The 12,305-nt window shown below is 40.0% G+C and overlaps 1 protein-coding gene across 1 annotated transcript in view; it reads right to left on the reverse strand.

Moving 5' to 3' along the window:
• Window positions 1–1,046: 1,046 nt before the first annotated feature.
• Window positions 1,047–12,305, reverse strand: part of LOC125048533 (E3 ubiquitin-protein ligase Ubr3) — a 43,640-nt gene continuing 32,381 nt past the window's right edge. Inside the window, exons 11-21 of the mRNA XM_047647216.1 lie at window positions 11,379–11,553; window positions 10,729–10,871; window positions 9,708–9,782; window positions 7,839–7,956; window positions 7,282–7,536; window positions 6,177–6,312; window positions 4,971–5,887; window positions 3,879–4,366; window positions 2,936–3,534; window positions 2,007–2,150; window positions 1,047–1,204 (exon numbers count right to left, since the gene is read on the reverse strand). Of these exons, the coding sequence (XP_047503172.1) occupies window positions 2,033–2,150; window positions 2,936–3,534; window positions 3,879–4,366; window positions 4,971–5,887; window positions 6,177–6,312; window positions 7,282–7,536; window positions 7,839–7,956; window positions 9,708–9,782; window positions 10,729–10,871; window positions 11,379–11,553 (3,024 nt within the window). The 3' untranslated portion in view covers window positions 1,047–1,204; window positions 2,007–2,032. The remainder of the gene's footprint in view (window positions 1,205–2,006; window positions 2,151–2,935; window positions 3,535–3,878; window positions 4,367–4,970; window positions 5,888–6,176; window positions 6,313–7,281; window positions 7,537–7,838; window positions 7,957–9,707; window positions 9,783–10,728; window positions 10,872–11,378; window positions 11,554–12,305) is intronic.

A 12,305-nucleotide genomic window follows, 5' to 3' on the forward strand; every position in this document is an offset into this window, starting at 1 on the left:
GATTTATTCATAACATACCCTATATCATCGCAATGGTGTTTTCAACCAAAATTTAAAATTAACAAATAACCTAATGCGCATTCTATTAAACCGAATGTACTTTGATAACAGACCGAGCGATAATGACTAATTCATATCTTTTCTAATTAATGTTTTAACTACAGTTAGTGAAATAACTAAATTGGTTATGTGGCAGAGTCGTTCTCGTTAAGGGAGCGTCCATAAATTACGTGAGGTGTTTTTTTTTAAATTTTCTGTGACTCCCTCCCCCCGTGGTGAGATGTCGTGAGATTTTATTCAACCCCCTCCCCCAACCCCCAATCTCACGTGAGATTTTTCAAAATGTGGGTTTCTTACGTAAACGCGTTAGATTGTTATTGTAAAAAGAAAAAATAATGCTTCGTGATTTTATTTACGACTAAAACAATATAAGTGAAATGTTGAGCGTTTAGGTATGGAGTTAGCGGGAAGTTGCAGAGATGACATTTAGGGTCAACCGTTTCCCCATTTTTTTTTTCAATCAGAAAAAAAATTGCGTGATATTTGCCGAGACCCCCCTCTCTCCAACAAAGATTAAATGAGATTTGATTCGACCCCCTCCCCCCCTTAAACACCTCACGTAATTTATGGACGCCCACTAAGACATATACAGTATAATAAACGAAATAAAAATAATTTATTATTCGCTACACTAGCGCCGCGATAGCGGCTCGTGTCACAGCCCTAACACTTCATACACCTAACGTTTCCTATTTACAGCTCTGTGACATCTCTGTCCTCGTCGCACGGTTTCGGAGACGTTGCACGCGAGAGAGAGACGGCAATACACATACATCTGATTCTTATTTACAGCGGTCGAGTGAAGCACCAAGCATTGCCGCCTCGAAGGGTATCAATTCTATAAGTATATTGCATTTAAAGAGATCATTAGAATTTCATATCTACAATAAAGACCTCTGCTTAAGGCCATCAGAATAATGGAGATTGAAGTACTCAACAATGCTTCCAAAATAAAAAATTTATGCAACCAAGAGAAAAGTAACAAAAACAGATCAAAGGTTTAATGAGGCACTTGGCAATAATTGCACAGCGGATTAAATAAGACTGCGAGACGTCCCAGGGCTCCGGGGCTTCGTTGTTGGAGTCAGTCACTACAGAGCCCGACCTGCGAACCTTTCACGATCCTGACTCGTTCCTGATTCACCTGAAAGCAATACAATTTGAGTATTTATTTATTTAGTTATTAGAACGAAGTTCCTTACGGCAGGCTTGGAGGAGATAGGGATTTTGATGCGCGACCGAACTGAAAAAAATGTGATAGTAAAACCGTAAGAAAAAGTCCGTGAAATAAAACCGTTACATGAGACGTGCGCAGGCGCGACAGTCGTATACACAAGCGAGTATTGCGCAATTTGCGCAATATTTTTTAGTCTGTGTTTCGTCCGAAGGAGAACACACGCGGGCACGCTTCCCAAAAATGGCAGAAAAGGATAATACGAAAGTTAAGGCAAGAGAGTTTATCGTTGTTTAGCCGTTGAAAAGGTGGTATTGCTTCCCTCATGTTTGTATTTTTTTTTCTCAAGTCTTTTAAGAGATTTGCAAATTGTGTCAATTCTATATTAGCCGAAGGAACTTCGTTCCTACCTGGTGTCCCACGACACCACATCTTTTTAAGTTTACGACATCATACATAGTACTAATTATTATATATCTACTAATTATTTTACAAAATCTTCCATCTAAAGTGTATGACAATTAAAGTAAACATAAGTTTTACAAAAAATAGAAATTAAAATTAAAAAATACACTTAAAACATACAAGATAATATCAGCACACAATAAAGTACTGAAATATATCAGAATAAAAAAATCAAACAGAAATCACAACTTTTAGCACCCCACCTACGTGTAAGAAAAACTATTTTTTTTTTATATAATAGGGGGGCAAACGAGCTTGCGGAACGACCAAAAAGTAAATTAAAAAAAAAAATTGTATCGGTTATTACCATATCGATCGCACGTGTGCAGTAGCTCATAGAGAGTCGCGATGCCAGACCCAGGTGCGCTTGGTGTGGTCGAAGCGGTGAGCCAACCACTGGGCTTGGAGCAGCTCGGCTCTGTCTTCGCTCAGGTATAGTGGTTTGCCTCGTCTGCAATTATTCATAACAACATATAAAACACAAGTACTGTAGGAGCTAAAAATGTGTGAAAGCATTTAAAAAAAATATTTTACATTTATTAAGATGAATTGAAAAGATTGCTTTCGGCTGAATCAAATATTGAAGACACAATTTTACTTATCATTTGCGTAATCAAATTTTGAAACAATTTTCAAGCCAGGGAACTGACTTAAATTATTATATAAAAGAATAGACAAAGCTTCAAAGACAAGAGATCAGTGTTTCTTAAACTTTTGTGCCATATCTCATTTCTAAAATACTTATGCCAAATTTTTAATATTAAAAAAAAGGAATTGTTCACTTAAGAAACTTAAATGATAGGTTTTAGGAAGAAGAAATTACTAGCAAATTGTCAACGAAACACAGTAAGTAAATTTACAATTTCCAAAGAATTTTAATAAATTTCCGAATAGCCCCCCTTAGGGAGCGTTCAAGTATTACGTAACATATTTTTTCCTTTTGTAAAACGTTACGATGCGGGGCGGGGATTAAATTACGCGTTATTATTAATATTTTTTTCGACTTACACCACATAATAGTAACTAAAGAGTCACTAGGTGGTCACGAAACGTTTTACTATACTTCGGTACTGAAAATCGTTACGGCGAGTAACATGGGGGGGGGGGTCAATAATCTCCAAAAATTGCGTTACGTTATACTTGAACGCTCCCTAAACAATCAAATGGCCCCTCCTGTGGCCTGTGGCATATTAATAACTATAACTTATGCGATATTTTGCCAATAAATAAACTCACTTAAGGTCTCGGTCTTCTTCGTCGTAGTCGTCTAAGTAAAGGCTTCCCCATAGACAGGCCCGGCGTCCTCGGATCACGATGATGTAAGTGGACGTCACCACCAGGAATATGCCCGTCCCTCCCCCGCACTCCATGGCGTGTTGTACCGCTTCGGCGACTTGGTGCTGACGGCAACAAGGTTGCTTCAGACACACCAACGTGCCGCAAAGAAGGCACACGGAGGCCTCCTTGGGTACTGCGCCGCACTGAAGGCACACGCGCTCGTGGTAGTAGGTGAAGAGGCGGTCGTACTCGCGCGGTAACCTAAGGAGCGCCGGGCCCGTCCATACGGCGTGCAGTCCTCGTACCACACGACCGATGGCCAGCTGCCCCCCAGCGCTGGCCGTGGCCAACTGGCGCGCCCATGCGCGGGCGGCGGCCGATGCCCCGGCAGGTAAAGCGTCAGCCGCCAGGAGCGATTCGCCATCCGCCAATTGTAGAAAGCGCAGAAGCGCCCCAAACTCCTCTCGGTCGCTGGTGATGAGCGGCAATTCGCAGTCGTATACGTGCGCGCGGATTAGGGACACTATCCGCAAGTATGGCAGGACTAGATCTTGTACCTGTATGTACAATATAGATTAGATTAGTATTGACATGTAAAACTCTCAATGAACTGGCTGTCTGTTAAAAAAACGAATAATATTTTAGTAAAGTATTATTCGTTTTTAAAGTATTTAAAGACATGGAACCATTTTTTTTTTTATAAAATAGGGGGGCAAACGAGCTTGCGGAACGACCAAAAAGGGTAGCCCATAAACACCGGCCTTTGAGGGAGGAGTAGACTTATACCATTAGACTATTTAGACCATTTACTAAAACCGTTTACTCACTTAACATTTTTGGCCTCATACTTGACTTATGAATTTAATTTTCATAAAACACGAACGGTTAAAGATATAAGTACCTCTTCCTCAGCTTTGTCAATGTCAAACGTGGCATCAGGTTCAGCATGTGCTGCATCGTCATCCAGAAGGTGCTGTGGAGCCCGGGCCGCAAGCAGCAGTTGCGCCGCTTCCAGCAGTCCCCGCGCGCGTCCTTCGGGTCGCAAGTGTTGCGCTGGGGTCAACGTACCCGTTGCACACAGCTGGTTTACTACTTGGTAGTAGGTGAGGGTGTAGAGCGCCCGCACGATGCTCGTGAAATGTTGAATATCCAGATGCGGCGGGTCGTCGGGGGCCAGTAATAGCACGTGCAGAAGAAGCGCGGTAGGGTCGCGCAGCAGAAGTGGAACGGGTCGGGTGCCTCCAGCAGTAGGGACGGCGGCACCACACGTTCCCACTGTTTCCACTGCGGCTTCGGGCACGAGGGCCCGCCAAGTGTTAGCCACTCCCAGCGACGCTCCTGCCACTACTAGAGCACGTGCGTGCGCTCCCGCCACCGACATCAGTGGCACTGCAATACATCAACGACTTAATTATTCTATTTGTTGCTAAAATAATCTCAATCTTTATCGTAACATTACTTTACTAGTTAAGCTAAGTACTGGTAAAAGAGAAAAATTAATTTTGTATAAAATAAAAATTCTCGTGTCACAATGTTCGTTCCCATACTCCTCCGAAACGGCTCGACCGATTCTTAATATTTTTTTCTGCATATTCAGTAAGTCTGAGAATCGGACATCTATTTGTCATCCCCCTAAATGTTAAGGGTAGTCCCACCCAATTTTTATTTTATAGACAAAACTTTTCGTTTTTTTTATAATACAGCATACAAAAATACATATAACCCTTAATTGTCACCCCTCTACAATCGACCCCTATTTTTTATTTGTTAATTAAAAACTTATGACTTGAATTCTGAGGTTTATATATAGAAAAGTTCACAGAAAAACCTAAAAAGTTTTCATTCCGGAAAACCGAACAGTCTCTGAGGTAGCAAATCACAAGTAAAATCACATTAAGGAGAAACGAAATTCGCGGGGGCAGCTAGTTTTGTACAAAATTACTGTTCTTGAGAACGGTAAAACTAATATTTCTTGTTATTTAGAAAATCTCACCGATGCACTCCTCTTTAGGCTTGTATCGTGGCGTAGGCTGCGCGACAAGAGTGTTGTTGCGTTGCACGAGTTCGCACTCCAAGTTGGTGCGCACAAGCGATGCCACAAAGGTAAAGATAGCGGCAGGCGAGGAGCCGTAGCGTTGTTTCAGCTTGCCACCCGCCATCGCCGTCATGTCCGTCATCGCTTTGCCCATCGCTTCCGACAGCTGGCTCTTGACGGGCGGTCGGATCTCCCGGTCTAACATGTCACGCACGTGGGCCGCCAGGTGTGCGTGGGACGCGTTCGAAGAGGGGCGTCGCGGAGCACGCTCCGGCGGCGGCGCCAGGGGGAGCACGCTATTGGCGAGCTGTCGACACAGCGGGCACAAGAATTCACCTAGCTCCACGTGCAAGTTGGGAGGACGCTGCGACGCAGCCAGCGAGCGGAGATAAGCTCGCAGACAACGCAAGTGCACGTGGTGACCGCACGACTGCGCCACGACGCCACCCTCCCAGCCCACGCTGACGCTGAGCACCCAGGAATCGTGGTCGAAGTGTTGCTGCAGGTCGTCGTGCAACCGGTAGTGATGGGCGGCCGCCGTGCCGTACTGCTGCGCCGCTAGTCGCGCCCGTTCGCTTTCAGACAACGCCAACGCACCCGCCGGTGTTCCGGCGCGCCGCCTGTGACCGAGAACCGACGTCGACTGTAGCAACACCACCAATCCGATGGGATCGTGGGGCGCAGCGGGAGCGGTGGTGTTGCATATGACACAGTCGTAGTCCCGGGCCAGCAGCTCCTCTTCCCACTCCATGTTCTCTCCCTCGAGCTGGCGCACGCTGGACAGGAATTGCTGCTGTTTGCGGGCAAACTCTCGCATAAGTTGATCCTGTCGCTCACGAGCACGTCGCGAACGCTCATCCTTTTCACGCCGCTCCCTATACAGATAAAATTATTATCAACACTTGCTTGTGTCACGTAATAAAACCGACGAATTAGATCGTCGCAGGCGCAGACCTTCTTAGCAATGAAGTAATATAGTTATTTATCACGCCTGAAGGGGTAGGCAGTGACCACGGACCACGGTCCAGTGACCCTCTTTTTATTATTAAATAAATGATATATTCAATTTTAAACAAAAATTCCAAAAAACGTCGCCACTGCTACATATTAGGCTTATACAGAATTTACTTGGTAAATGTTACAATATCCCCGGCCCAATGTTACCTGGCTCTCTGCTCGGCCTGCCGCTCCCTTTGGTTGGGCCACATGGTGCGACGCACCTGTTGGATAGCTTCCGCACACCTTACATCCAGAGCAGCCAGCTTATGAAGAACTATGCCGATGAAGTGGGGACCGTCACCTGTAAATATATGTTAAAATTTTACTCCATCTCGACCGAATAAACTTACGAATATTTAACGATAATATAATAATATATACTAATATTATAAAGAGGTAAAGTCTGTGAGGTTTAAGGGGGTAATCTCTGGATCTATTGAACCAATTATGAATTGTTTTTACCTATTATTTTCTCGTGAGTATCATTATATGAACGCTATATTATATTAATCCAAAAAATTTAAGATTTGCAAATTTTGTCGATTTATAAAGTTTCTTACGAAAGCTGCATTAGCGATGAGATATTTATGATTGAGTTTGATAAACCTGTATTATATAAAAAGATTTCCTCCGATGTTTATCTGTTAGCCTGTTCGCGATAAACTCAACAACTGCACGGAATTTATCGCCGTTTTCATAAAAATCTAGAGAATTGAATTTCAACAAAATTTTTCAAGATCTCCATGTCAAAGTGGCTCGAGGAAAGGTGTGTGGTGTCTAGTTGCAAATAAAAAAAAAGGGTGCGTGTACTTATGTAGGTACGCGCGTAAGAAGTTATACTTCTTTGGCAGTTTTGATTATTTAATTATAAATAGTTTTTGATTAAATAATCAAAGACTGGAAAAGGAGTCATTATAGTCAATAAAGTTCAGTTTACATTTGAAAAATTAAATAAATAAATATTTATTATTATTCTCTTACATTAAGTGTAACATAAATTCTATTATTATTCGAATGTTGTTTTTAAATTATGTCCAATGCCGTAGCATCTTCCGTGGGCAACTTCATTCTGTTAATTTTGTGTCACGGTGCGCGCGCATCGTAAAATTTCAAAAATGTATAGATTTTTCGACTAATACAATAATTTTTGTTAAATAAAAACTTCCAACTAATCTTTAGATTATCTGTAGATAGGTAGTAGGAGATGGGAGAAATGATTTTATTATTATAAAACAAAACGATATTGCACTCTGGCTGGAAGGATACTCACCGATGGGCTCATCAGTATGGGGCGGCGGCTCATCGAGCGCGAATGAGTCGAGGCGCCCAGAGAGTTGTGAGTGCAATTTGAGCAAAAGCGAAATAATGGACTCGTGGACGGGCACTTGCCCGCCTGCTTGAGACCCGTGAGCCGATACTGTGCCCACTATTGCCGCTGCACCCGCTATTTCTGCCTCCAGTTCACCCTCAGGCGGAGGGGGTAGCGCACGGCGTCTTCCAACTACCCATTCTGGCTCTGCTATATCTGAAATATGAGGACCTTGTTTTTATCTAATAATATATTTACGCTCAGTCAATAGGAAATAATTAAACAGAAAAAATGAGTTCCAGTTAACTACAGTTAAATAATTATAAATCACGAAACAAACAGACAACATTTTTAGAGTGCCGGTAATCATGAAATTAGCTGGATTAAATCAAACAAATATTTTAAAGAAACAATATTATGCAACTCATATTAAATGTTTATAAAAATTCTTATTTACTACGTAATTATTGTTACTACACTACTTGATAGTAGTAAGTATAAAAATTGAGTCCAAATACCATCGTCATAATGAATGGGCGCAGTGAGTGCGAGCGTCAAGTCGTGAGGCCCTCCGCCATCCGCAGAACCTCCGGCCACTTCAACGCTCTGGACTACGAGCGCGCCCGTTTCTCCACTCTGCGTACACATATAACATAACAACATATAATATAACATAACATATATAATGTTGGTGTTAAATAACATGTAAAAGGCCAGACGTGACGTTAAGGCTGGTCAAACGACTATATGAACAAAACAGATACAGACCTCGTTCTAAGTATGACTTATGGTTAAGTCGTAAATTTTTCAGTTTTGTCCTTTATGGACCCCATAAACAAAAGGTCTATGGTATCTGGATATCTATGTGGACGTGTAGGCTTTTATCAAGAATATTAGGGCTTTAAAAATTGCAATCACTGCCTACAAACCGTTAAATTATATTTTTTTACATAAACACATTTTAGGCAAAATTATTAATAATAATATTTGAAGTGAATGTTCTTTAGGCGCATGAGGGTAAAATTTTTACGGCTGAAACGTAATAATAATAATATTAGCGTCACGAAGATGTGCAGCGTTTTTGTCGCTGTGAGAGCCATGGAGCGAGAGTAGGGAGCAAGCAACTGAGAAAGATCGAGAGAGAGAGAGTCAGGGAGAGCGAGAAAAAATACACGCTATTGGTGCATATATTTGTTTAGTAGTTAGTCAAGTAGTGGGTCCGCGAAAAAAGGGTTTTTTAAAAAAACTTAAAGTTAAAATGAATACAACCGGTCCGATTTGAGGTCCGTTCAATACTAAATATTACAAGTGTTCTATTATATTTATATCCTATTCTTAAAGGCCTACGTGATCGTTCTGCTGATACATTGTTCTCACACTCTACAAGGAACCGTTACTTAGTAAGAACTAAGAGTGGTTCGTAGAATCATGTAACAGCATTTCGGCTAATGAAATATAAAGAATCTTTGTACTACTATGTTGCAATGGTTTTTGTTTATATAAAATATAATTATCCTATGGTGGTGACACACGGGATTATATAACTAGTTACATATTAGAACTTTAGATGGCAAATCTGTCGCATAACGTCATGTGCAGTAAACGCAGATTTTTTATTTATTTATATTATCATTAGCACGTAGTTATGTAACCCCGTCTGTCACCACCATATGATAATACAATTTTTACTCTACTTTTTCGTAATTCTACTAACATAGATCTTAAGAAACTATTGTTACTAACTCACTAATCAATCAATGGACTGTATTTGTCTGATTAATAAAATTATTATTATTATTATAATTATATTTTATATAAACAAAAACCATTGCAACATAGTAGTACAAAGATTCTTTATATTTCATTAGCCGAATTGCTGTTACATGATTCTACGAACCACTCTTAGTTCTTACTAAGTAACGTTTCCTTGTAGAGCGTGAGAACAATGTATCAGCAGAACGATCACGTAGGCCAGTTGGCTTTAAGATTAGGATATAAATATAATAGAACACTTGTAATATTTAGTATTAAACGGACCTCAAATCGGACCGGTTGTATTCATTTTAACTTTAAGTTTTTAAAAAGCCTTTTTTTCGCGGACCCACTACTTGACTACGTATACAGTGTGTAAACAGTGTGAATATAGATATACAAATAACATGGTCACATCATATACTGGTATATGACCATCTATTGGGGCTTTTACCTTAGTAATAATTAATTTACAAAGAAGTTTCACTTCTGACATGTGTACTTTGTACTCACGCACTTTTTTATTATAATTTACACAATTTAAAAAGTTGGCTGACTACTTGCAGCAATTTTTTAGCAACTAATAAATATGGCTTAAGGATGTAAATTTTAAAAACACAATTTATGCAACTGACCTCGAGAGCTCTAATCTCAGGAGCATCACCTCCCGCGTCCGACTGATCGTCTGAAATCGATACGTTTCTTGCCATCTGTAAAAAAAGACTGGGTATTTTATAATGGTTCAGACTAATCTTTATATATCAGCTACATTTTGAAAACCAATAGCGCTGCAACCTTTTAGGTCTAGGCCTCAAATTACTTTGTCTTTCGTGTTAATTTTTTTCAAAGTAGGTAAACAGCCCTCTGTGCCTGACACACACCATCGACTTTTTGAGTCTAAGGCATGCTCGGTTTCTTTACGTTTTCCTTCACCGTACGAGCGAGTGTTAAGTTGCGCACATTTATATTCCTTTGATGCACAGGGTTCGAACCTACGATGTCAGTGATGAGAGTCGCATGCTGAATTTGTAAGGCCAACACTACTCTCAAATGCGAGAAGCGTTAGTCATATGCAATTATTACATTTTGTATATTTCTAAATGTAAAATACGTCTCAATAAGAAATATATAGGATTCAAAGGATATATATTAAAAATATTATTACACAAATACTACTTATTATATAAATTCGTAAAGTTTTTATAATCATAAATTATCTGATAAATATTCGTTTTAATTTATTAGGATAGTACGATAAGTAATATAATTAGAATACACTTTAATTCGAGTACTACACTACACTAAGTCGAAGTCGACGACTCATTGGTCTAGTGGTTAGTACCCCTGACTGCGAAACCATGGGTCCCGGGTTGGATCCCCGGCTGAGACGAACATCGATGTGATGAGCATTTGGTGTTGTGCTTAGGTCTTGGCTGTTTAAATATGTATTTATATGTCTATCTATAATATGTATGTATATCCGTTGCCTAGTACCCATAACACAAGCTTCACCAGCTTAGCATGGGATTAGGTCAATTGGTGTGAATTGTCTTTAAAAAAAAAAAAAAAGTCCATGTCATTTATGTTTTTCACTAGTACTCGATCTACGACGGAGTACTTCAATAATTCAAAGACCTAAGGGGGTAAATCAGTTACCTCCATAGGTTGCGGCACGGCCAGCGCAGTGGAAGGCCGCGGCATTGACACAGGTTTGTTGCGACTAGCAGCCGAGCCTTCTGCCCCCGCGTCCGCTTCACTGCTAGCATCGCCTGCCTCACTGTTTTCCCATTCTGGTTCGCCTGGAAGACATTTTTTATGAATATTTCAAACTTATTGTTTCTAGGTAAATCAGTTTTAACAAATTGTATTGTATCTAAATTGAAGCAACGTAATGTAGCGGCAGCATCTTTACGGACTCTAATTTAAAAAACATATAGAACTAATTCGATTCATATTATTTGTAATCTTTCAAATTAAAAACCATTTATTCGTTTAGTTAACACAGTGTACACTTATGAACGTCAATACAGAAAAACATAATAAACGCTTATAATTTTACATATAGTGCTAGTTCTCAAATCAAGGGCGTAGAAAAGACAAGAAGAACTGGCGATAACCATTACACCATGTCCACATGACATCTAAAGTAATTAATAGTTGACTAATAATAATAAAAAACAAAGATTAGTCCTCTATTTGCAGTAGGCATGGTGAAATAGGAGCACGCACTTACATTCTCATGGAAACAACACGCAATAATAATCAAACTATTTTATAAATGACTTCATCAACATAAAGATACGTACTGTCAGAGTGATAGGGCTGTGGCGGCAATGTGTCATCGTGATCCAATGGAAGTACATGCGCCAATAGCGTACGCGCGTTGTCCGCGAGAGTACCACCCGGGAACGCCGACAGCAATGGCACGCCTGATACGCTGGCCCCCCGACGGACTTCACCACCGCATACGCACACCGACCGCTGCAAATAAATATCATATACGTATTAAAGTAAGCCTATAAATGTTCCACTCTTCTCTGTTTCTATCTTTACGTAGCCACATAGGGGAGGCCTATGTCCAAGGACAAGCTGTATAACAGAAATCAACCGCTTGCCGATTAATTAGTATTAATTTTTTAGTACTTCACATTTTTATATGCTAGTATAAGTACAATTACAACAATAAAGGCTTTTATTAATATTATAAATGTTTGAAAATTCCACCCACTTGCACTTTATTTAAATTTCAAACTAGCACAAATAAATACTCCATATAAAAGTAAAATTTTGAAATTTCAAATGAAAATTGTAAAACACATACAAGTACATACACAAAAAATAATTAAAACTCCTTTATTTATTTAAAAGGTAAATGTAATTATGGTCATTCAAAATTCTTGGCAAAGCTGCTAACTTCACGCATATTCTATTTCTTTTTACTTGTAGATTGCCTTATTCCCATCTCGCTCGCGCCTGCTATAATTCTTGGCATAGCTGCTAACTTCACGCATATTCTATTTCTTTATACTTGTAGATTGCCTTATTCCCATCTCGCTCGCGCCGGCTATAATCACACTGATAATGTTGTGTCTCAGGTGCGCGCGCATCTTAAAATTTCACTCTCATGAATTTTTCATAACGCGTTTAAAGAAGTATAACTTCAAAAACTGCATGTAGCACAGTTACATTATGTAAATAAAATGTGTAAAAATCATGTAAGTCGTGTGTTACCA

Source organism: Pieris napi, chromosome 4, assembly GCF_905475465.1.
Source record: "Pieris napi chromosome 4, ilPieNapi1.2, whole genome shotgun sequence".
NCBI lineage: Eukaryota > Metazoa > Arthropoda > Insecta > Lepidoptera > Pieridae > Pieris > Pieris napi.